This window comes from Triturus cristatus, chromosome 4_2 (assembly GCF_964204655.1).
Source record: "Triturus cristatus chromosome 4_2, aTriCri1.1, whole genome shotgun sequence".
Classification (NCBI taxonomy): Eukaryota; Metazoa; Chordata; class Amphibia; order Caudata; family Salamandridae; genus Triturus; species Triturus cristatus.
In genome coordinates, this window is record NC_140586.1 from 196,494,237 (window position 1) to 196,520,990 (window position 26,754).

The 26,754-nt window shown below is 47.4% G+C and overlaps 1 protein-coding gene across 3 annotated transcripts in view; it reads right to left on the reverse strand.

Annotated features, from left to right (window-relative positions):
• Positions 1-8,137: 8,137 nt before the first annotated feature.
• The window catches only part of LUC7L2 (LUC7 like 2, pre-mRNA splicing factor), a 514,412-nt gene continuing 495,795 nt past the window's right edge, over positions 8,138-26,754 (reverse strand). For all 3 annotated transcript variants that reach the window (XM_085601174.1, XM_085601173.1, XM_085601172.1), the window contains one exon: positions 8,138-8,563. In XM_085601174.1, the coding sequence (XP_085457300.1) occupies positions 8,435-8,563 (129 nt within the window). In that variant the 3' untranslated portion in view covers positions 8,138-8,434. The remainder of the gene's footprint in view (positions 8,564-26,754) is intronic.

Consider the following 26,754-nt stretch of genomic DNA (forward strand, 5'->3'; position numbering starts at 1 on the left):
CACTGGATTCCAGGTCAGAATCGCCAGGGGGACGTCCTCAGGGTCTTTGTCCACTCGGGCACAGGCCGGGCTCGGCAGGTGCAGAGTGTGCTGGATTCGCGGTTCCTGGCTGGCACCAATGGTATTGCTGTTTGAGCAGAACCACTGCTCGTGGGAGTCCCAGTCTTGGTAGAGTCTCAAGGTGGTGAGGTCCTCCGGGGTTTTTGAGGTTGCTGACCACTGAAGGCGCCGGAGTTCCACAGGAGCAGGTTCAAGGATCAACAGACCAGTAGGGCTGGGGCCAAGTCAGTTGGTGTCGTCCTCTTGTTAGCAGCTGCGCGGTAGGTCTTCTGGTTTCTTGGGCTTCTCGCTTGTTTTCGAATCGGGAGGAAGGAAGGTTCAGGGTGCCCCTAAATACTACATTTAGGGGCGTTACAGGTAGGGTGAGGGCAGGGACCAATGGGTCCCTGTCCTGGGGTGAGTACACCCCCTATCCTGCTCCTCTCCGGTGGGAGGGGGGGGGGGGGGCAGGAGCCTAGCTTTGATGGGGCAGTGCTCCCCATCCTCAAGATGGCTGGAACCCGGAGTTGTGCTTCACCTCGCCTCTCCCACCTGAGGGGTGGAGTTGGCACACCCCCTTTCCTCACGTAGGGTTTCCCACCAGTCTTCCCGCCAGAGTGGGGATCAGAACCGGTGGGGGCCAGTTGCTGAGTACAGCAAGTGGCCTGGAGAAGCTCACAAATGCGGCATGCCTTCGAAGCTTCCCCCCTGCCCATCCTGGGGGAGGAGACCTAGCACCTCGCCCAGGATGTGCATTGTTGCAGGCCCAGGAGAGCGGGGGCTCTCCACCAAGGGGTCCAGCAACATGTCTGCTGTGTGGCAGCCTAGGCAGCCTCTCAGACAAGATGTGGATTGTAGGTTAGGTATCAGGGGGCATCTCTAATATGCCCTCTGTAGTGCATTTTACATTAAATCCCGCACTGGCATCAGTGTGGGCTTAATGTGCTGAGAAGTTTGATATCAAACTTGTCAGTCTTCAGTGTAGCCATTATGGTGCTGTGGAGTTTGTAATGACAACCTCCCAGCACCATATACTCTTAATGGCATCACTGCACTTACAGTGCCCAGGAATGGCCCTGGGTACTGTAGGGGCACAGGGCTCATGCACCGGTGTCCTCACCACTGGCATAGGGCACCCAGCTAGAGGGGTGGCTGATGTATGCCAGGGCAGTGGGTTTGTGGGCATGGCACACAGGGATGTGTGCCATGTCGACTGTGTTTAGTTGTGCACCAGGACACTCAGCCTGCAAAGGCAGTGTGTGTGTGTCAGAGTACAGGGCCCCTAAGGGTGACACAATAAGTGCTGCAGCCCTTAGGGGTCTTCTCTGATCACAATGCGCCCAGGGTACCATTTAACAGGGGCTGACATGTGGCCAGAGATGCCAATTGGGTTTAGGCTTTAGTACAGTTTTTAGGGAAGGAACACAGGCCCTGGGTACCAGATTGGCAGGGACCCAGGGCACATCAAGCAAAAGTGCATCAGGTATCGGGCAAAAAGGGGGGGGGGGGGGGGTTACTGCAACATAAACCCACTTCCTTTCACTCCTGTGCTGGTTTGGAAAGGGTGAAGTATTGTGCTCCGCCTTGTTCAGGTATAACATTTTAGTGCTTTCTGTATCTGTACTGTCTTCCCTACGATACATTTGTAGAAAGCATTTAGTGCTAGGTCATTTATAGGTTTCACCCATGGCTCAAGGCTCCTCCGACACCTTTACCCATGCGTGCTCCCAATTGGTTCTGATGGTCACATGGGGAAGTTTCTGAAAGGGTTACCTAATGTTACATTTTCTTCCTTCCACTATTGTATTGGCCGCTCTAATTTTTCTGTGACAACCATTAGATCCTCTCAGTCCCCCGTTGTTGAATTCCTGGACTGGCCTTATGTGGAGTCTGACAAGTGAAGTCATAGGTATACCAGACACCATGATGGCGAACAATTTCATCACAGTTCTCACCATCAGACTGTGCAGTCTGGCAGAGGTCTGTGCCATGACTCTTCTGTATAGGTAAAGGGTTTCCCTTCACAATATTCAAAGTGACTCCCAGAAAAACCTTATCCTGCCCAGGAGTTGGGGACGATGTTTCCATGTTTAATAAGAATCCAAATGTATGCAACTTTGCATTGTTGTTTGTATGTTGTCTTTGCAGTTTAGTGAGCTTACCTGTACCAGTCGGTAGTTCAGGTAGATGAACACATGCTTCCTCTGCCCTCTCAAATGAGTAATCACCACCACTGCAAAGTATTTTGTGAAAAACGTGTTGCTGAATTTACCCCCAAAAAGGAGTACTTGGAATTGATAATACAAGCCAACCATACATCTGATATACCTTTTGTGCCTGGTCATTAGGATATGAAAGTAGGCATCCTTAAGGTCAAAGGTCGCCATGTAGTCCTCTTTTCTCATCCTTCAGTTAACTTCCTTTAATGTGATCATTTTGAACTTGTTTCTTTGTGAATCAGAGGTCTCTGATGGACCGGTGTAAGATTGCGCTTTGAAAGGAGGAAGTATATTGAGTAGACTCCTTGGTTGCACTCTTTTGGACTTTCTTTAAGACACTTTTTAGCAAAAAACCCTTGATCTGCTGTTGCAGAAGTGTCAGTTCTTGTAGGCACTTTCCCTTGACTTTACCTATTGTGGTGTGTCCTATAGTAGAATCTATCTGGGAAGTTTGCATCCAAGTCTTGCCAACCCCTTCTACAATGCCTTCCAACTCTACCATCGGTTTGTTTGGTTAGTTACTCTCAGAGTTTTTGCTCTTCTTGAAGTTCTGAATTAGTGGGTGGGTCTAGGGCTATATGCTAACTCCACTATTTTGCTTTCTTGTACCGTAATAGGGATCTTTAACTTTTTGAGGGAGTGATTGACCTACTCGCTCTGTAGTAAAGCTGCCATTTTGGATTTGCGATAGGTGTTTTCGTTGCTTTCAACTTCAGAAGTGTAATGTTCAGAACGGTAAGGCAAAGGAGTTTTCATTTTCAGGGTAGTGTTGACTTTCCCCCTTGGCTGCTCATCCTTCACCCGAGCACCTATCAGAATCAAGTTTCTAAGGTTTGTCCCCAGCAGTGTTTTTGTACTTTAACCCGTGGGGCAACATGGCTTTATTGCCTTTCGGATGCCAGGTGTTTTTGATCAGATTCTGAGTGACCCTGAACATTGCGGACACAAATATCTTGCGTCATGGTGAACCCCTTGTGAAAAACGTTTGTTTTGTCAGTGTTTATCCAGTGAATTGACTCATTGTCAGTGAAATTGCTCTCCCCCCCCCCCCTCGCAGCTCCACCATTAAGTGAGGCCTTCCCCTGAGTCCCTGCACTCTCGAGTGTTGGTGTTTGAGGCCATCCTCCACCCGCAGGTTTCACCTGTGCCTCAGCCTCATCCCTGGTGGTCCAGTGGACCTGTCTCCTTTCTCTCGCCCTGCTTTTTCTCTCCTTTTTCACTCGTTTTTTTCCCTCACTTCTATCTCCCCCTTCACTCTCCTTCTGTGTCTTTCCTCCGTTTTTCACTCCTTTTTTTACCCTCATCTCAATCTTTCCCTTTCACTCTTCTTCTGTGTCCTGTCTTTCCTCCACTCTTTCTTGCACTTTTGCTGCCTCATTTGCACTTCTCTCTTTTTGCCTTTTTCAGCCCGTTTTTCCCCGCCGCTGCTGCCCCGCATCCCCTTCCCACCAGCACGACCAGTGCAACAGCCCAATCCAGCTCCCCTCCCCGCCTCCCAGCTGTCCAGCCCTCCCCGACCCCTACTTAATGGTGGCCGCTGCAGGGACAGGCGAACAAGACCACTGACTCACTGTCAGTGAAATTGCTCTCCCTCCTTCCCATCTCCACCATTAAGTGAGGCCTTCCTTCGAGCCCCTGCACTCTCAAGTGTTGGGTGTTCGAGGCCCTCCTCCACCCGCAGGTTTCCCCTGCGCCTCATCCCTGCTGGTCCAGTGGACCTCTGTCTCCATTCTCTAGCTCTGCTTTTTCCTCTCATTTTTCCCCCTCACTTCTATCTTCCCCCTTCACTCTCCTGGGTCTTTCCTCCGTTTTGTCGTTTTCCCCTCATTTCAAGCTCCCCAGTCACTCTCCTCCGGTCTTTCCTCTGTTTTTCACTCGTTTTTTACCCTCATCTCCCCCTTTCACTCTCCTTCTGTGTCCTGTCTTTCCTCCACTCTTTCTTACACTTTTGCTGCCTTATTTGCACTTTTATCTCTTTTTGCCTTTTTCCTTTTTCAGCCCGTTTTTCCCCATTGCTGCTGTCCACGCGGCCCCTCCCCCAGCACGACCAGTGCGACCGACCCAATACAGCTCCCCTCCCCGCTCCCGCCTCCCAGCTGTCCAGCCCTGCCCAACCTGTGTCCGTCCGCGACCAGCACCAGGAACCCTGGATCTCTGCACCACCAACGCTACGACCCAGCGGCACTCCACGTTCTCAACCCAGGCCGCAACAACAACTGCAAGATAGCATCACCAGCCGACACCCATGGACCCTTCAGCTGTCACCGCTGCCGGCACACCTGCAGCACCGCTAAGACCACGGACCCAGCGCAATCCGCCCGGAAGAACACAACTGAACCGCAGACCCTGCAATGCATCCTCCTCAACGTCCGATCCCTCCACAAACACGCCACCGAAATCTGGGACCTCCTCGACAGCACCACCCCGGACGAAGCATTCTTTACCGAAACCTGGACCAACACCACCTTGGGACCGGACATCGCCATCGCCATGCCCCAAGGATACAAGATCTCCAGGAAGGGCCGCCCCACCTGCCCGGGAGAAGGAATCGCCATCGTCCACAAATCCACCCTCCGCCTGAGCACAATCCCCGACGAGCCCACAGACCTGATGGAACACCTTCACTTCAAGATACTCGCCAGCCCTACCGCCACCCTCCGAAGAACCCTCATCTACCGACCCCCTGGACCGCACGGACATTTTGCTAACTCCATAACGGCCATCATCTTCCCGCATGCCATCGTGTCCACCAACTACACCCTACTGGGAGACCTCAACTTCTACCTCGACAATCAACTGGACCCCAGCACCACATCCCTCCTGGACAACCTCCACAACATTGGACTCTGCCAGATCGTGACCGAACCCACGCACTCAGCAGGACACACCCTCGACCCCCTCTTCACAACAGGAAACTCCATCACCTTCAGCCACACCACCGAACTCCCATGGACTGACCATCCATGCGTCCACTTCACCTTTAGAACACCCACCATCCACAGACACCAGCACCTGCTCCCACGAAGAAACTGGACCAGAATCACCGACGGCCAGCTAACCTCGTCACTCAGCAACCCCACCCAAACCATCGCTGAAAATGACGACCCCAAACTGCAGCCCGAACCCTGCACAGATGGATCTCAGACAGCGCCAACACCATAGCCCCCCTGAAGAAAAACAACACCACCCACGCCAAGAAAGCTAGATGGTTCACCACCGAACTTCGAGAGTCCAGACGCACTTGCTGCCGCCTCGAAAAGGTCTGGAGGAACACCAAATCCACAGAAGCCCACAACAACTTCAGAGCTGCCACCAACGCCAACCACCAACTCATCAGAAAAACGAGGAAAAAAGCGATTGAAGACAGAATCTCCACTCATGCACACAACAGCAACGAACTCTTCAACATCAAGGAGTTCGCCCAACCCACCAGCGAGTCCACCGACATCCCTCCCTCACGAGACCACGGCGACAAACTCAGCTCCTTTTTCCACCACAAAATTAAGAGCATCTACGACAACTTTGACGGAGATAACCAACACACTGAACCCTCACCAACCACCCCGACGCCAGTGATCGACAACTGGACAGCCCTCACCACCGAAGAGACACAGAAGATGATTAAGTCAATCCACTCAGGGACCCCCACCCCTACCACATTTTTAACAGAGCCGCTGACACCATCGCACTCATGCTCTGCCACACCATCAACCGCTCCCTGGAAACCACCTCGTTCCCAGACGACTGGAAACACGCGGAGATCAACCCCCTCCTGAAGAAACCCTCGGTGGACCCCACCGACCTCAAAAACTACAGACCCATCTCCCTGCTCCAGTTCCCCGTGAAGTCACCGAGAAAGCCATCAACAGCCAACTCGCCACATTCATCGAAGAGCACAACATCCTCGACTCCTCCCAATCCGGCTTCAGAAAAAAAAAACAGTACGGAAACCATCCTTCTCGCCACAACAGACGACATCTGCACCTTACTGGACAAAGAAGAAACAGCAGCCCTCATCCTCCTCGACCTCTCAGCGGTGTTCGACAGTCTCTCACCGCACCCTAATACGCAGACTCCACAACGCAGGGATCCAAGACAAGGCCCTCGACTGGATCCGCTCCTTCCTCTCCGGCAGAACACAGCGGGTCAGACTCCCCCCCCATTGCCCTCGGACCCTATACCTACGGAGTCCCCCAGGGGTCCTCCCTCAGCCCTACGCTCTTCAACGTCTACATGGCTCCGCTCGGCCTCGTCACAATCTACGAACTCAACATTGTGTCATACGCAGACGACACCCAACTCATCCTCTCCCTATCCAACGAACCCAACACCGCCAGACAGCTCTCGAGAAGGCATGGAAGCAGTCGCCAAATCGTTGAAAAACAGCTGCCTACATCTAAAGACCAACAAAACTGAAGTACTCATCATGGGCCCAAACCCCAACGCCTGGGACGGCACCTGGTGGCCCCCCCACCCTCGGACCACGCACGCAATCCGGGAATCATCCTGGACTCAGAGCTCAAAATGGACCGCCAGATCAACTCCGTCTCCTCCTCCTGCTTCCACACCCTCCGCCTCCTACGCAAGACCTTCAAATGGATCCCCCTCGAACACAGAAAGACTATCACTCACAGCCTGGTCACCAGCAGGGTCGACTACGCCTACGCACTATGGCGGAATAAACAAAAACCTCACCCGTAAGCTACAGAACATCCAAAACGCCGCTGCAAGACTGGTCCTCAACCTGCCAAGACACTGCCACATCTCCCAGCACCTGCGCACACTCCACTGGCTCCCAATCAAAGCTAGAGTCACCTTCAAGATGCTAACCCACGCTCACAAGGCCCTCCCCGACACCGGACCAGCATACCTGAACAGCCGACTCAAATTCCACGCACCCCAAAGGACCCTACTATCTACCCAACCTGATTGATTGATTCAACATCAGCTGTCTACTTTATTGAAGGGCTCTCTATTGCGGTTTACCTCAAACTTCTTTGATGTTTTCTCAATGTTCTCTCCAGAGAGCAGTTTCCTGCTTCTCAATCTAACAGTATAATTAAGAATCTGAAGATGTTGATCAAGCTTTATGCGAATGCGTTTGTTGTGATATGGAACGGACACAACCAGCAAATGCCCGAGACAAAAAAGAAATTTTCCTGATCCAACCACCAGATGACGGAATAAGGAAATAATGCACACAGGCGCAGATGCAGCTCCTTCTCATTCCGGGCCCCTATCATTGGAATAGGCTATCTCTATCTATTCGAGCATGTACGGATTTTACGACATTAAAAAAACCAGGCTTTTCTCTCAGTAGTCCAATCTCGCCTTACTCCCACATTGCAACGGCACCTAGAGAACCCGGTAGGGTTGATTCGTGCGCCTAACAAATGTAACTAATAATAATAATAAATATAATCAAAAACAAAAAATTCACAATGCAAATTTTTTTTTCCGGCACCACAAATGCTTTCTTTTTAGGGGTAGAGTAAGCACGCCCTGTGTGTGAGAATAATTTAGCTGGCATGCACATCACTTCCTGTTTAAATAGCCTCAAAGTCCTTTTGCAAGTAGTTCTTAAATCACAGAAGAACGCAGAGAATGTTGGAGAAGCTGTAGGCGGCAAATATGGTACTGCATCATATGCATTATTGAAGGAGCTAATAGGAGTCACTGCTGCAGCAAATTACTTTGCATGCAGATGCAACACTGTCGCAGCAATTAGCACTTCTGTAGAAAGTTATGTTAAGCATGCTATGGATGCTCAAAATGTTTGACACAGGCTTCAAATAAACAAACAAGTACTGGATTCTCGTGGTAAAAGAGATGGTCCCCTCAGGTGAGAGACACCCTTATGTTTGGATACAACAACAAAGTGTTTTAAAACAGGCTTTTATTCCACAAGGAAGGAAATACAGTAAAGAACAAGTGATAAGAGGCACAAAAGTAAGTGAGAATAAAATCCAAATGGCTCCACCCCCCTCACCCCCCGTGGTCACGCAAGTTAAGATATTTCAGTTCTGGTTCTGTCTACACTCCTTCACGTCCCTAGACAACAGAAAGAGGCCAGTCCTCTTCCTTCCCACACACTACTCTCCTGCCATGACAGCAGCTGCCGGTCTCACTTGGACTTCGAATTACGATCTCTGCTGCGGTCACGGCTTCTCTTGTGACTACGACTTCGGCTGCGGGAGCGTGACCTGTGGCTGCGTCGCTTCTCCCGTGACTTGGAGCGGGTTCTCCTCTTTCGATCTTTGGAGGACGATCTTGAGCGGTGCCTTCGGCGGTCTCGAGAACGAGATCTGGGTAGAGCAAAAGGAAACCACAGTATAAAAACAATCTTCGACACACATGCATTTGCAAGCAATAGCACCATGCAGTTAAAGAAAATGTTACCTGTAACCGGTTCTCAACATGAACATTGCCCAAAGATCCATAAACTTTCAGTTCCTGACATCTACTACATAATATTGGATATTTAAAAAACGCTTCACACTGTCACCTTCACACACAATGCCCACAAAGACCTGTATTATCTACAGAAAGAGCGAAAAACGTTCAGCAGCTGGTGTTTGGATGCTGTGGCACTGTTGCTATTATTTTAGGAAATTAAAGCTACTATTCCTGAAAAGTAATATCGTCTCCCGTATGCAAATGAAGAGCTCTACAGACTATGAGGCTGAGACCAGAATGCCCTCTGTTCAAGTGCTGTCACAGTTTTTAGTTGGCGCTTGTGCTGTGCTTGAAATAATCTATTGTTTTTAAAATAAACTTAAAAGGGACCACCTCCTCTCTTTCCTGGCTTCTCATTGGTTCCTATGTGTGCTACTTATTCTCCCTCCCATTTCTATTGGCTGTAGCATATTTTCCTGCATTTACCAATGCTTGTTCCTAGTCTGCTTCGCTTATCAGTTTCCCACAGCTGAAATAATGTTAACATCTGCTTTAGTGGAACACATTTTTCATAACGATTTGCTTATTACTCTTACAGCATATTTAACAACTTATCACCCGAGAAATTAAGTGATTTGCATAGAATAACCACGCTGCGCCGCCGAGACTCCGGGATCCCCAGCTCTGGAGTCAGCAGCTCTGGTGCCTGCGCCACATCCTCTCCACTCCCTTGCTATTTGTCAGGGAGCTCTATCTTTCTCCCTGACGATGATTAATAAAAACAGCTCTTTATTCATCAGATAGGGGAAACTGATGCATTACCAATACTCGTTAAAGCTAGGCACCTCAAGAGCAGATCGAACTCTGTCCCAAATGTTATGCTCTGAGACTGGGCTGGGGAAAAGTGAATCTGGTGAGGATGGCCAAATAGAGCAGCCAGTGATAAAAGAACAAGCACAGGCAAAGTCAATACGTCTCGTCTATGCCAGAACTACTGGCAATGTGTTTTAGCCATGCTGCATACCACTGTGGCTGATTTTCAGCATGGCTAAACGTTAGTGGCGAGGTTTGCAGTGGGGTAGAGTGGCACAGTTTTTTTTTTACGAAGTATGATATAGCCCGAACATGACCCGAAGGTATTGGGTATCAGAGCACTTTACACGAGCACCAGTTGCGTTACATGAGGACACAACTGGTTGGAGTTGTGTGGGTAGGTTGGAGTAGTGTGGAGTGGGGTAGATAGGGGTGGAGTGGGGTAACATGGAATGGGGTAGATTGGTTTGGGGTAGACTTTGTGGTGTGGAGTGGGGTGGGGTAGATTGTAGTGGGGTATATTGGTGTAGAGTGAGGTAGACTGGAGTGGGGTAGAGTTGGGTGAGCTGGGGTAGATAGGAGTAGAGTTGAGTGGAGTGAATTTGAGTAGAGTGGGGTATATTGGAGTTGGGGAGAATGGAGTGGAGTAGAATAGGGTGGAGTGGAGTGGGGTAGATTGCAGTAGAGTGGGGGTAGATTAGGGTGGACAACGGCTGCCAGCTAGGAAAGATGCACTTTGTTGAGTGGCTCAACAAAAGGAAAAAATAGGTTTCAAATGTGCGCGCAGTGTAAGTACACAAATACTTGGGCCATGTTCTAGGTGAGGGACACATGCAAGAAGAGAGAAGTACAGACCACAGAACTGACCAGCAGGAAGCAAGCAACTGAGAATGGCTTTGAAGCCCTCCAATGTAAGTAATGGGAGGAGTCCAAGCCCACTAACAGTAATCAAAAGGTCTTGTGCATGCTTTTTCTGAGCGAGACCTAAAAAGTCTCTTATGCTTTATACTGGTTTTCAGTCATAGGAATTTATGCTGAATTCATGAACACTGAATATCCCCACCTTCATGCAGGATCTCTAAACACTTTTTACAAGAGAAAATAACTTGTTTGAAAAAAAAGATATATGTATTTAAACTAACTGTAGCAAACAACATTTTTTGTATGATCAGTCACCAAGTTTTTGGACGGATGCGGCTAGTTTTTCAACTCTGTAGTGCACTGGACCCTGCTGTCTAGGACCCAGTTCATGTGCTCTGGCACCACCCCGAAGTATATGTAGAATTGGTTGATACGAGATTGGCCAAGTTAGCTTACCTATAAGTCCCAAGTATAGGGTAAATGATGTACTCAGGGCTACATAGGTTTAATGACACTAGTAGACTGCAGCACTTTATTAGAAGTGAAAACATGTCTCTAAGCCTGGACCAGCTGCCTTGACAGTCCGTTTTAAAACTGCCAACTCGACATGACAAAGTAAATTGCCAGGTCAAAACCTTCCATTTTAATATTAGTAAGCCACTCGTAGGGAAAGCCTTGGTAGCCCAACTGGCAGGGTGCCTAATATTATAAAGAAGGTCAAGTTATTTTTGTGTTTAACATGCCCTGACAGTAAAAACATGAAATTGCTACCCACTGCACTAAGTGCTAACTTCCCTTTAGGAGCACCAAAGGTATTACTTCAAGGTTTCAAATTAATCATTACATTAAATCAGACTCCTTACTGAATTCAGATCGGATAACTTTTAATAGGAAGGTAACTTTAGCAAGTCACCACTTTGTTGCCCAAACTTTAGGCATCTTTCCTATCTATCTGCAGCAGTTGACACCGGGGAGACAACAGGCTGCCCCCCCCCCCCCCCCCCAACATAGGAAGAGTGAAGCGCTCCTAGGAACCGGAAGCAAAGAAGTGCTGGTGGGAGGAGGTGTGACCTTATCTAGCAGGATGACTACTGAGTGATGGCCACAGTTTACCCAGCTTCAAATAGGGTGCCACCTCCCTGAAGCTAATGGCAATCACACCTTTGACTGCCCACTCCTTTGTGTAGGCAGACACCTCCTTCTGAGGGGGAAACCCATTGCAAAAAAGTTTTTCCTGGAGGAGTGGCTCATTATGCTGGTTATACCCTAGGGCTCGTCACAGGGGATGCAGGCTTTCACCATCTTGGATTGGGGTAGAGAAGGGTATCCTTGGATTGTCTGGTGGCCAAACACCCAGGTAGTGATGTATAGTGGGCAGGGTCGTCTTGTGGTAACTACTGCCCCACTGGCTAGTCACCTCTCCCCTGCCATAAATAAGAAGCTTGAATAGAAGCGTCACCCCAGAGACACAGTCCTCAGAAGACTACTGGACTGGAAAGAAGACAGAAGAACTGCCCTGCTGCTCACTATACCCAGCACAGAAAAGTGATACCAAAGACTGGACTGCACCTACTGAACCTGATTGACCTGCAAAGAAGACTCTGCCCTCTCATAGAAAAGAGCTCCAATTGTGCCAGGACAGAAGAAGTGGCTGTTGGTAGCCTCCTGTTGAGCTTCTAAAACACCAAAACCTATGGAACCCGACATTCCTCGAGAGCACAACTGTCCAGGTACGCCTGACTGATGGCGCTGGATGCCAACGGGCCTGCTGATCGACAGAGTACTGACCTCCCAAGTGTCCCAAGGTCCTGGAAACAATTGTTGAACCTACTATAACTGGGAGACCAACTGGAACTGGACCTGCATGGAACTCCCCTAGTGCATCGTGGGAGATCGAATCCTGAGGCCGGAGACAACGCTAGGCGCTTGTGGATACCAGAGTGGCCCTAGACACACACTCACCGTATCTCTTCAGCATCCTGTATCCCCAGCTTCAAGACCACTTCGTGGCTGAACAGCGGTAAATAAGAAAATAAGAAAAGTGCAGTGAGGACCCTTCTACTGCTGGACTAGTGGTACATGTGACTGGTTCCCAACTTACTGTGGCCTGTTCAAGTAAAGAGAAGCAGCCATTCTAGCCAGTTGGCTTAAGACTGCCAAACTGCGTTACGATTTATTGCATTTTATAAATGAGAGCTACAGTGATTTACTGATTTTTAAAAAGTCATATTGCCTGTTTCCCTCAAGAGATTAGTGTCCATTTTAAGACAATATACTCTTTTAATGAATTGATGTCGGGGCTACCCAGGAATGAGTTAAGGGTTTTATGAAAGAAACCTAACTTGACCTGATTAAGATTGTGACATTGTTACATGGTGCGGTCTCAAAACCACACCACATGATATCCACTTTCCAAAACTAACCGTATTGCTTTGTGACTTAAAGGATTTTTTTTTTGTTTAGACTTTTTGCAACAAAATATATATGACTAACTTAAAAAGTAAACTTCCCACTCTCTCTAGTTTAAACACATAAATTAAAGACTATTCCCTAGCAGGAAGGACTCGCATTAAAGCTTAGCATATATATTGAAACGATTTGCACTGTCTCTATGGCTGCAGGCTGAGCTGGTTATCCCATAAGACAGCTCAAAGCAGTTGGTCTACTGTCCATTATGATGTGCTAATCAAAGAAGCCGACCAGAATTACGTTATAAAGTCCCCCAATCTCCTGCTATTCCAAGGAGAAGGGTGTGTTGTTCATGAATTGAGCAACTCTTCCTATGAAGAAGTAGGTTTTTCTATATTTGTAGCCTATTTGCTAAACCTAAAGTTTTAGGCAATAGGCTGTTTTTTCAGCAATTCTACAGCCTACTAATTTCTACCTGTTATCCTACCACTCCCCCCCCCCACCTATGCAACAGTGAAAGTAGAAACATCAAAGAACAAAGCTTAGCACAGGTAAGAGAGCATGCACCTTTTTGATATAATTGTATGCTCCGTTCTGCAAACAAGCTTCTTCCATTATTTCACTATTACGCACCTAATTTGTGTCTCCTCCTTCACCATGTAGGTAATACACTCACTATGCAGTGTATGAAGCATAAAAAGATGTGTACTTTCATCAGAAAATGTTCAGCCTGTATGAAAGCTTTTAAATTGCCTCCTTGTGCGCATCATATTATAACAGACCGTTTTTGTTTTTTGTCCTCCACTTACACAATGTACCCAGCAGTGCGTGTAAGCAGAGTAAGAGCCAACCCATTCTCCTTGAAGTGTACAAGGCTTAATCCAGAGGGGGCTGCCTTCGGAGTCAGACCTGCCTGGAGCGTTTTCTGTCCATCTGCTCAGACGTGGCGCTGCTTCTTTATTCCACACTCAATCTTAATTGCAACGTTCCAACTTTCTCCTGCAGAGCTTTTCCCCCTTCTCAGACACACATCACAGTAGGTCTAGCAAACGGGCATAGCAAGGATGAGACTGTGGCATGGAACAAGAACTTGCACACCTGAGCGCAAATATATCTCAGTGAAAAGGAGTGCTGAATGATCTGCGCTGATGAGCTAAAAAGATTTATGAATAATTGTGCAACCTATACATGGGGCATAGAGTAGCCATCACAAATTTGCTGGGATTCCTGGCATATCGTTAACATATGCATCAAAGCACAATGCTGCCAACACCCGGTAAATTATCACTGGCAATATCATAATGGGGGCTGTGGTTTTAAAATCGTAAAACTAATATCTCCTTTTTGTCATAGCATGCATATTGGGTTGGAAAAGGGGTTGGGAAGCGGCTTTCTAACATTAGTTTAATTGGTTATCAGGTACATATCTTCGAGTTCAAAAGAGCACATCCAGTCACCTTGACTCATACGAAAGAGATGATAGAGAGCCAGCACCCACAACTGTTCCTTTTTTTATCCATCTGTTCGGAGGTCTCAAATCTAAGATGGGTGCGAATTATTGTTTTACTCTTCTTTCTTTGAGCATATCCTTTTGTTCTTTTGAATATTTGGTACTCTTTCAACAGCAAAGAGCTTTCCTCCATTCTGAGGAACTGAAAATGTTTATAGTTCAATTTCAGTAGTTTTCTTTCATATGTGAAAAAGCCAGTCTTTGAGTGTAGTGACTCTACTCTAGAGTGTACACATATGTCTTATGTGACGCTTTGCCAAGTGAAATGATAGGAACCTCCCCCCACATCGGAGTGATTCACAGCGAGGGTGGATTATGGAACTTACTGACCATGCTGGATAGGGCTTCACCTGCTGCTTTGGGAGTATTCTGATTTCTACCTCTATAGATTCTTCTTTGCCTCTCCTGGGATTGCAGATGATATTGAATCCTTTGCTATTGAGGCAGGGCGTCATGATAATAGAAGTGTTGAACATGTTGAAAACACCCTTTGTGTGTAGCAAAGAAAACAGGAATTCTGTTTTTTCTCTAGCCCTACTGCCTTCATGGAATTTATTATTTATGTACGTTATCTACAAATTTTTCTACAGCCGTACTGCACAGTATTTGAGTACTTTTTAAAGAACTAGAGTTACATATGCATTATGCAAGATAAGTTTAAAAGGAAAATGCTACTTACCAGTATGCATCTGTTCTTGGCATGTAGAGCTGCAGAATCACATACTTGTGCATAGATCACCATCTGGTGTTGGGGCACTTTGTTGTTGTCTTGGAAGAAGTCTTTGTAGTCACGAGATAAGTGACTCCTCCTTTGGACGATAGAGCGCATGGGCATCAACTCCATTCTTAGATTGTTTTTCGTCATTAAGAGAAATGATGGAGTTTGTAAGAAACAGAAAAGATGTCCATGTGTAATGTATCTAAGTAAGATAACCCTGGAACAGATAGCGGTACCGGGGAGGCGGGTGGGCGTATGTGATTCTGCAGCTCGACATGCTAAGAACAGATGCATACTGGTGAGCAGCATTTTCCGTTCGAGGCATATGAGTTGCAGAACAAATACTTGTGCTTAGACAGTATAGCAGTGCTCTCCCTTAACGGTGGTCACCTGTATCTGTTGCAGTGGTCTGAAAAGGAATATGCTACTTACCAGTATGCATCTGTTCTTGGCATGTAGAGCTGCAGGTCTACACACTTTTGCATAGATCGCCATCTGGTGTTGGGCCCGGATGTTTGCAGTTTTTTTTTCTCTTGGAAAGTCTTTGGAAGTCACGAGGTCGGTGACTCCTCCCTTGGATCGTATTGCGCATGGGCTTCGGCTCCATCCTCAGATTGTTTTTCGCCAACAGGGAAAATGGAGCGTAGTAATAACAGTGAAGAAACCCATGTGTGTTGTATCTAAATAAGATAGACTGGAACAGATACAGGTAGCCGGGGAGGCGTGTGTAGATCAGCAGCTCTACATGCCAAGAACAGATGCATACTGGTAAGTAGCATATTCCGTTTGAGGCATATGAGCTGCAGATTACACACTTTTGCATAGACTATATAACCGTTCCCAACCTTAGCGGCGACCACCGGTATCTGTTGCAGTGGTTTGAAAGGACGTTTTGAGTACAGCCTGGCCCACACTAGCTTGTTGCTTAGTTTGCACATCTACACAATAGTGTTTAGTGAAAATGTGCGGTGTTGACCATGTAGCTGCTTTGCAGATATCATCTAATGGGATGTTCCCTAGAAAAGCCATAGAAGCCCCTATCTTTCGTGTAGAATGGGCTTTAGGGGGGGAACGGATAGCGTTCGTTTTGCCTTGTGGTAGCAAATCTGGATGCATTTTACAATCCACCTAGCTATCCCTGATTTTGAGATGGGGTTGCCCTTGTGTGGTGGAGAGAAAGAGACAAACAGTTGTTTGGTTTTTTTGAAAGGTTGTGTTATTTGGATATAGTAAAGTAAGGCTCGTTTGACATCTAGGGTGTGTAGAGCCCTTTCTGCAACAGTTTGAGGTTGCGAGAAAAATACCGGTAATTCTACCGATTGGTTTAGATGAAAAGGGGAAATGACTTTAGGTAGGAATTTTGGGTTGGTACAGAGAACAACCTTGTCTTGGTGCATTTGGAGAAAAGGTTCTTTTATGGTAAGTGCTTGTATCTCACTGACCCTTCTAAGGGAAGTGATGGCTACAAGAAAAGCTGTTTTCCATGTGAGAAATTGCAGTTCGCATTTATGCAAAGGTTCGAAGGGCGGTCCCATTAGCCTTGTGAGAACTATATTTAAGTTCCACACAGGTGAGGGTGGTACTCTGGGGGGAATTATTCGTTTTAGGCCTTCCATGAAGGCTTTAATGGCAGGCACTCTGAAAAGTGAGAGGTGCTGCCTGTTTTGTAGGTGAGCGGCAATTGCTGCGAGGTGTAGCCGAATGGAGGTATATGCTAGGTTACACCTTTGTAGATGGAGTAAGTAGCATATGATGTGTTGTATAGACACATCTAGAGGATTGATTGTGTTGTTATGGCAATAAACAACAAATCTTTTCCACTTGGCAGCGTAGCAGGCTCTAGTGGTAGGGCGTCTAGCTTCTCTGATGACGTTCATATAGTCAGGGGGAAGGTTTAGGTATCCGAATTCTAGGATTTCAGGAGCCAGATCGCAAGGTTGAGCTGAGCTGGGTCCGGGTGCCTGATCTCTCCATGGTTCCGGGTTAGGAGGCATGGTGAGAGGTGTAGCTTTTGGTGTGGTACTACCGAGCGTTCCAGCAGCGTGGTGTACCACGGTTGTCTGGCCCATGTTGGAGCTACTAGGATTAGTGTGAGGGAATGCTATTGTAGCTTTCGCACCACTAATGGAATTAGTGGAAGAGGTGGAAAAGCGTACGCAAATTTGTCTGACCAGTTCATCCATATCGCATTGCCTTTGGACAATGGGTGTGGGTATCTGGCGGCGAAGCTTGGGCATTTTTTGTTTTCGTGGGTGGCGAAGAGGTCTATGTGCGGATGCCCCCACATTTGAAAGAACGGGTGAAGAACCTGCAGGTGAAGTTCCCACTCGTGGATCTGCTGCGTCTGTCTGCTGAGCAGATCTGCCATGGTGTTTTGGACTCCTGGTACATGCTGGGCTAGGAGAAAGATTTTGTGTGGAATTGCCCATCTCTATATGCTCTGTGCTAGTTGAGAGTGCTGTGGAGAGTGTGTGCCGCCTTGTTTTTGAATGTAATACATGGCCGTCATGTTGTCTGTGCAAATGAGGACTGCCTTGCCTAAAATCGGTCTTTGAAAGGATTTTAGGGCTAGAAAGATTGGTAGTAACTCCAGATGGTTGATATGGAGTAACTTTTGTTGCGGCGTCCATGTGCCCTGCACTGTGAGGTGTAATAGATGAGCTCCCCAGCCGGAGAGCGATGCGTCTGTTAGCATTATTTGTGGAACCGGGTCCAGGAACGGTCGACCTTTGGAAAGGTTTGTGGTGTTCCACCACTGCAGAGAGCGATGGGTGCGCGCGTCTACCAACACCAGATCTGTCAGTTGCCTCTGGGCCTGGTTCCATTGGCGCGCTAAGAACTCTTGGAGTGGACGCATCTGGAGTCTTGCGTGAGGCACTATGAAAATGCAAGAGGCCATCATCCCTATCAGTTGCATAAACACCCTTGCTGGAAGGGAGTGTTGAAGTATGAATCTGACGCAGAGCCTGAATGCTTGCAATCCTGGCCGGATTGGGGTAGGCTATGGCTTTTGAGGTGTCTATGGTAGCACCGAGGTATTGCTTTATGTGGGATGGTGTTAGCTGGGACTTTTGGTGGTTCACCGTGAAGCCTAGTTGGTGAAGTAGTTGGATTGTAGAGGTGGTGTGGTGTACACATTGGTTGTAGGACGTGGCTTTTATCAGCCAGTCGTCCAAATATGGGAAGACGTGAATGTGCAGTCTTCTGAGGTGTGCCACCACTACCGCTAGGCACTTGGTGAATACCCTTGGTGCTGTTGTGACCCCGAATAGGAGCACCTTGAACTGGTAGTGTTGCCCGTCCACTACAAATCTTAGGTACTTTCTGTGAGCATGGTGTACCGGAATGTGAAAGTATGCTTCTTTCAAGTCCAGTGTGGTGAGGAAGTCGTTCTGGGAGAGGAGTGGAAGCACCTGCTGAAGCGTTACCATGTGAAAATGGTCTGAATGTATGTATATGTTTAGGGGCCGGAGATCTAGAATAGGCCGTAGTCTCGTCCTTTTTTGGTATTAGAAAATATAGGGAATAGACCCCTAAATTTTGCCTGTTTTTGTAGGAGGGAGATTACCTCCTGTTTTAGTAATGTGGAATGTTCTTGTGACATTGGGCGTTGCCTGGGTGGAATGTTTGGGGGGGGGGGGGTAGATGTTAACTCTAGGCAGTACCCTGAGCGAATAATTTGTGTCACCCATTTGTCTGAGGTGATGGTCACCCAGACCTGAAGGAAATGTTGTAGTCTGCCCCCGACCGGAGTGGGATGGTCTGGAGGGAGCGGGGTGAAGTCATTGGGTAGGTGGTGTGGCAGAGCGGGCGGTATTTGTTTTGCCTCTGCCTTTATTGTTATTGCCCCTATAGCCGCCTCTTTGATAACCCCTTGTGAAGGTGGACTGAGTGGGGGATTTGTAGGAAGTGGACGCGCTATCTGAGGAGTAGCCTCTAGACGTACTCTGAAACGAAGAGCGGCGAAAAGAGCGACTAGGAGGGTGTGACTGCAGGGCTCCCATAGATTTCGCCGTATCAGTGTCCTTCATTTTCTCAAGGGCCTCATCTACCTTTGGGCCGAATAGGTGTTCTTGGTCAAAGGGAGGATTTAGGATGGAGGCCTGTACCTCAGGTTTGAAACCTGATATTCTCAGCCAAGCATGGCGATGGAGGAGGACGCTAGTGTTAATGGCCCTAGAGGCTGTGTCTGCTGCGTCTAAGGCACAGCGTATGGAGGTGTTAGTTACTGGCTTATCCTCTTGAATTAATTCATTGGCCCTATTTTTGTATCTTTCCGGGAGGTGGGGCATTATGGTTTCTAATTCATCATAATGCGCCCTATCATATCTGGCCAATAGCGCTTGGGTGTTGGCGATACGCCATATATTGGCTGCCTGTGACGCAGTGCGCTTTCCTGACGCGTCCAGTAGCTTTGACTCTTTGTCAGGTGGTGGTGCTTCGCCTGACGCCTGAGAATTTGACCTCTTCCGTGCAGTGGAAACCACTAGGGAATCTAGTGGCACTGGCCCTTTGATATAGGCAGGATCTGTGGGGGCAGCTTTGTACTTTTTTTCTATGCGTGGGTTAATGACCCTGGCCCTGACTGGGTCCTTAAAAACCTCTGGCGCATGTTTTACCACCCCCTTGAGCATAGGTAGTATGGAGGTAGACCTATGTGCGGTATCAAAGGTGTCGAGGAGGAAATCCTCCTCCACTGGGTCAGTGTGTAACTCTACCCCGTGATAATGTGCTGCCCTCTGAAGTAGGTGGTGGAAACCTAGTGAGTCTTCCGGTGGAGATGGCCTGGAAGGATAAAGGTCATCTTGTGGGACGTCTGGAATATCTGGATTATTGTAGTTGTCCCAGGGGTCTGGGGATCCTGTAGGGGTGGGGTCTTGGGGCACACCCCCTGGCTCGTGATATGGGTCCCCCTGATCATCATCGTCTGGAGACTGGGTCGGAGAGCGATGAGGTGGGGGTGGAGAAGGCGGCGGGGGCGGAGGTGGAGAAGGTGAAAGAGGTGGGGGAAGGTATTCTGAAAGGGGAGGTAGCAGAGTCCTTCCTCTTTGGAGGTGGAGACGGAGCCAGTTTGTCCAAATGTCTCTTTTTGGAAGAGAGTGCCAAATGTCCAGTTTTTTGGATCCTTAGTAAGAGCCTTTTGTAAGGGATCCCGGGGGGGGGGGGGGGGGGGGGGCTATATTACTCACGACCCTCTGCGCCGGGGTGATGTCCTCTGCATCGGAGTCGTCGGCTTTGGAAGCACTGACGAGGTCCTCTTCGGTGTGCTGCTGTCCCGGATCTTCGACGTCGTCTCCGAAGATGTCGACTGGAACGGAGGTCGAGGAGTGCGCCATGTTTCGTCTGGCTCTTCGGTCCCGAATAGTCTTTTTTGATCTGAAAGACTTACAGGCCGGACAGTCTCGAGCCTCGTGTTCAGGGGAGAGGCAGAGGTTGCACACCTCATGAAGATCGGTGTGGGGGAATTTGGACCCACATCGAGGGCACTTCTTGAATTGAGTTCTTTCCATCAGTCGGGACCGGAGCTTGGGTAGGCCCGAAGGCCGTCATCGACGACTAGAACCGAAGATTTGTCGATGAGAAGGTGATTGAGGAGATAGCGATCGAAACAATACCGCGATGTGAGTGAGGATTCCGCTTCGATCGTCGAACTGGAAATGTTCGGAACCACAGCGCGAAGATTACATCCGAGCCCGATGGCGGAAAAAAACAATCTGAGGATGGAGCCGAAGCCCATGCGCAATACGATCCAAGGGAGGAGTCACCGACCTCGTGACTTCCAAAGACTTTCCAAGAGGAAAAAAACACTGCAAACATCCGGGCCCAACACCAGATGGCGATCTATGCAAAAGTGTGTAATCTGCAGCTCATATGCCTCGAACAGTGTTTTACGAACAGCCTGGCCCACAGAAGCTTGTTGTTTTGCCTGCACATCTACACAATAGTTTTTGGTGAAGGTGTGTGGCGTAGACCATGTTGCTGCTTTGCAAATGTCATCTAAGGGACTTTTTTCTATGGAAGCCCCTAGTTTGCGTGTTGAGTGCGCACAAGGGGGAATTGTTAATGTGTGCTTTGCTTTGTGGTAGCATATTTGAATACATTTGACTATACACCTGGCAATTCCAGCTTTGGAGATGGGGTTTCCTTTATGAGGTGGAGAGAAAGATACAAACAGTTGTTTTGTGTTTCTAAAAGGTTTAGTTGTGTCAATTTAATAAAGTATAGCTCTTTTGACATCAAGTGTGTGAAAGGCTCCCTCTGCTACAGAATCTGGTTTTGGGGAAAAAACGGGTAATTCCACAGATTGATTGAGATAGAAAGCAGAGATTACTTTGGGAAGGAATTTCGGATTTGTTCTAAGAACCACTTTGTTATGATGTATTTGTAAGAACGGTTCTTGTATGGTTGAAGCCTCTATCTCACATACTCTTCTGAGAGAGGCAATTGCAACCAGGAAAGCTACTTCCCATGTAACGAACAGCAGTTCACATTTGTGTAGAGGATCAAATGGAGGACCCATGAGCCTAGTAAGGACAACGTTTAAATTCCACACTGGAGAGGGTGGGATTGTGGGAGGAATTATATTTTTCAGGACTTCCCTAAACGCTTTGATGGCAGGTACCCTAAACAATGACAAATGTCTGTTTTGTAGGTAAGCGGCAAGGGCAGAAAGATGTAGTCTTATGGATGTGTATGCCGTATTACATCTTTGTAGATGCAGTCAATAGCAAGTAATGTTTTGAATTGAAGCATCTAGTGCGTCAATTTTGTTGTTATTGCAGTAAATGACAAATCTTTTCCATTTGGCTGCATAGCAAGCTCTAGTAGTAGGGCATCTAGCTTCTTTAATAATGTTCATACAGTCCGGTGGGAGGTTGAGGTAACCGAACTCTAGGACTTCAGGAGCCAAATTGCTAGGTTTAGTTGAGCTGGATCTGGATGCCTTATCTCTCCATGGTTCTGTGTAAGAAGCTTTGTGGAGAGTTGTAGTTTTTGGTGTGGAACTACTGAGAGTTCCAGGAGTGTTGTGAATCATGGTTGCCGGGCCCATGTTGGAGCAAGCAGGATTATCTTGAGAGACTGTTGTTTGAGCTTGCCCACTACAAATGGAAAATGAGCGGGAGTGGCAGAAAAGCGTACGCAAATCTGCCTGACAAGTTCATCCATATCGCATTGCCCTTGGACAATGGGTGTGGATACCTGGCAGTGAAGGTTCGGCATTTTGCGTTTGCATGTGTGGCGAACAGATCTATGTCTGGGTAGCCCCACATCTGAAAAAACGGATGAATAACTTGTGGATGAAGTTCCCATTCGTGGATGTGCCGTGTCCGACGATTGAGCAGATCTGCAATCTGATTGTGTATCCCTGGAAGATGTTCTGCTAGAAGGTATAACTTTTGTGGTAGGGCCCATTTTCATATGCTTTGCGCTAGTTGAGAAAGTTGCAAAGAATATGTTCCTCCTTGTTTTTGTATATAATACATTGCTGTCATATTGTCCGTGCGGACAAGGACAGTTTTGTTGATGAGATGTTTTTTGAATGATTTTAATGCAAAGAAAGATTGCCAGTAACTCCAGGTGATTGATGTGGCGCACTTCTTGTTGAGGGGTCCACCTGCCCCGAATTGTATGGTTTAAGAGATGGGCTCCCCAGCCGGTGAGCGATGCATCCGCTGTTAGCACGATCTGTGGAACTGGGTCTAGGAACAGCTGCCCTTTGGAAAGGTTTTGTGTCTACCACCACTGCAGAGAGCGATGTGCGCGGCTGTCCACCAACACCAGATCTGAAAGTTGACCTTGAGACTGGTTCCACTGACGTGCTAAACATTCTTGTAAAGGGAGCATCTTGAGTCTTGCGTGAGGTACTATGAGAATGCAAGAGGCCATCATTCCTATTAGCTGCATAAACACTTGAGCTGGTAGTGAGTGTTGGGGCTGAAATTTTGTCGAGGGTTTGCATACTGGCTATTCTGACTGGATTGTCTATTGTGGCCCCTAGATACTGATGCATGTGGGACAGTTGAAGATGTGACTTGGTGAGGTTTATTGTGAACACCAAGTTGTGGAGCAGCGGAATTGTTTGGTGAATGTGGTGAACACACTGGCTGTATGACTTGACTTTTATGAGCCAGTCGTCCAGGTATGGAAACACATGAATTTGTTGTCTTTGCAAGTGGGCGGCTACTACTGCTAGACACTTTGTGAAGACTCTGGGTGCTGTGGTCACTCCAAATGGGAGGACCTTGAATTGAAAGTGCTAACCGTCCTTTACAAACCTTAGATATTTCCTGTGAGAAGGGTGTATAGAAATATGGAAGTAGGCGTCCTTGAGAGCTAGACGGCAACAAAATCACCTTGTTGGAGCAGTGGGAGGACCTGTTGAAGGGTGACCATATGAATGTGGTCTGATTGTATGTAGATATTCAAAGGTATGAGGTCTAGTATTGGTCTGAGAGTACCGTCTTTTTTGGGAATGAGAAAATAGAGGGACTAAACCCCTGGCCTTGATGCTGAAGAGGAACTGGTTCTATTGCATGCTTTTGAAGAAGTGAGAGAACTTCCTGTTTCAGGAGCGTTCGATGTTTAGTGGACATTGGATGTTATTTGGGCGGTATGGTTGGGGGAGTTGCTGCAAGTTCGAGGCAGTAACCATACTGTATAATTTGTCTTACCCACCTGTCTCTAGTGATGGTAGGAACTGTGAGAGTCTTCCTCCGACCAGAGTGGAATGGTCTGGAGGGCGAGGAGGGAAGTCATTGTTTGGTAGTAGGGGAGGTTCGGTTGTTGTTACCTCGGTCTCTACCCTTGTTATTATTTTCTCTGTACCCACCTCTAAAATATACCTTGTTGGGGGATGTTTGTGTGGGACTCTTGTAGGAAGAGGAAGTAGTGTCTGTGCTAATGTTTTTGGATGCGCCCCTATAAAAGGAGCGACGAAAGGAACCTCGTGCTGTTTGAGACGGTAATCCTCCTATGGATTTTGCAGTGTCTGTGTCTTTTTTAATTTTCTTCAAAGCGGTATCCACAGCTGGGCCAAAGAGGTGTTCTTGATTGAACGGCTGATTTAAAATAGTTGTTTGCACTTCTTGTTTAAAACCAGAAATGCGTAACCACGCATGTCTGCGAAGTAAGACACTGGTGTTGACAGATCTAGATGCGGTGTCTGCTGCATCGAGGGCATATTTGATGGATGCATTTGTAATTAACTTGCCCTCTTGGACCAGATCATTGACCTTCGCTTTGTATTGCTCAGGTAAATGTTTAAGATCTTCAAGCTCATCGTAGTGAGCCCTATCATATCTGGCAAGCAGTGCTTGTGCATTAGCTATTCTCCAGTGATTGACTGCTTGGGAAGCAACTCATTCGCCTGATGCATCTAGCAGTTTAGACTCTTTGTCTGGAGGTGGAGCATCACCAGAAGTTTGGGAATTAGCACGTTTTCTTGCATTTGAGACTACCAAAGAATCTAAAGGGAGTTGTCCTTTAATGTAAATTGGATCGTTTGGGGCAGGTTTATACTTTTTATCAATCAGAGGATTGAGAATCCTGGTCCTGACAGGGTCTTTAAATATGTCTGGTAAATGTTTAATGGCACCTTTAAGCATGGGTAATGTATGTATTGATTTTTGTGACTGAGAAAATGTATCTAGTAGGAAATCTGTGTCCATGGGGCCTGAATGTAGTTCAACCCCATGATACTGCGCAGCCCTACTAATGAGCTGACTAACACCTATATTGTCATCTGGAGGGGATGGCATTGATGGGTATACATCTGGATCAGGAAAGTCTGGAGGATCTGTGGTATTGTTGTAATCTTCCCATGTATCCTGTGGTGGAGTAGTGTTATCATCAGGGTCATCTAAGGGATCCTTATCGGGTCATCCTCATCCTGTGGTGGTAAGGGTGAGTATGGAAGTGGGAAGGGTGAGTATGGAAGCATTGGAGAGAGTCTAGGAGAGTTTGTAGGACACAAAGGTTTGGTAGGAAGAATAGGAGAAGATGGTCTTAGGAGGGAAGTTGCAAAGTCTTTTCTTCACAGGTACCTAAGGAGAGTGTGAGGTATCCAATTTCCCCTTCTTTGCTGGGATATTGAGAAAATATGGCCTGTTTTAGGGTCAACATGTAATGTTTCGGATCAATAGGATCTGTCCAAAACAGTTCTTCCTGCTTGTTGTCTCTTTTCGGTGACGATTTTTTCGGTTCAGAGCATGGTTTTGATTTGGGCTCTGGAGCCGTAAGAGGGGTCTTCGGATTCGAAGGTTTTTGGTGTTTGTTTGGTTCCGAGGCCTTATGGTCTTTCGGTGCTGAAGATTTCAATACTGAAGCCTTTTTGGGTGTAACGGGAATAGGGTGTGTCCCAGATTTCGGTACTGAAGGTGTTTTATGGGTACCAACATGCGGCTTGCTCGGTCCCGAGCCGCCGGAAGGCTTTTCCCTTGAATTCGGACCCGGGCCCGGAGGCGGGGCTTCTGAAATTTTCCCTCTGTCTCGACTTAGGTCTTCAGGCGAAGTTTTGACCGGAGTCTTCTGTTTATCGGATGGGGCAGGGGCATTGACGTTTGTACTCACTCGTTGACCTGGAGTAATGTGGTCATCAGAATCGGAGTCATCAGCTTTAAAGACTATGTCAAGCTCCTCCGAATTCTCTGCCTCTGGAACATCGGGACCTTAATTGAAAATGTCATGTGGCATCGGTATAGCCTGTTGAGCCATAACGTGTCGTCAAGCCTGGATAGTCTTTTTGGAGCTAAATGAGATGCAGGCCTGGCAATACCTTTCCTCGTGTTCTGGTAAGAGGCAAAAGGTTGAAGACAATCTAAGGATGGAGTCGATGCCCATGTGCACTATCATCCAAAGGAGGAGTCACCTATCTCGTGACTACAAAGACTTCTTCCAAGACAACAACAAAGTGCCCCAAAACCAGATAGCGATCTATGCACAAGTATGTATTCTGCAGCTCATATGCCTCAAACATACAATTACTTTTGGCATAAACAAAGGAGGTACAGAGAAAGGAAGGAGAAATGAAAAGGGTGATGGGTTGTAATAAGGTAGATGGATCATAAAGAGGAAGAGGATAATGGTGGGGGGTGGAGGAAACAGAGGGTAAACAGAAAACGATAATCACACAAGAGAAAGGGTAAGGCAAGCAATTTGTTAATCAGTCAACTACTAAGAAGTTGAAGCCAGTCATCCCTGAGAGGACGAGTGAACACTGCTTAAATGGCGCTGGACAGGAAGGTCTTGTTTTTTCCAGAAGGACAGGATGTCTAATCCATTCTTAGTTTGGTTAGAAGAGTGCCTTAAGGAGGGTGGGTTCACACCAAGGGACTACAGTAAATTTGAATTTCAAGGATTCAAGTGTAAGAGGCCTTGTTATGGGGTATTTTGGAGCGACCCTGAAATTGTCATAAGATTAAGTAATTAGCTCGGTTTGTCTACGTGACACAGCAAGTCTGGGAACAGTATACAAGCTTCTAATGGGAGCCAGTGGAGGTAGAATAAAATTTGTGTGATGTGAGCAAACTCTTCTCTGTGACTAATCAAGTGGTGGAGTGAAGAACTAGTTTTAGGGGCAACAGGGCATATAGCCTGAAAGACCAACCAGATGATGTTTTCAGTGTCGATTCTGGAAAGAATGAGCTCATGCGCAGCCGATTTCAGCAGATTTGTAGAGAGAAGCTATATTATTCTTATCACTTAGCAAAGGTGAACATTTGCAGTCTGAGAAGATTTGTTCACATAAGGAACAAATAAGGAAGCCTAGAGATTTAACTGTAGCACAGGGG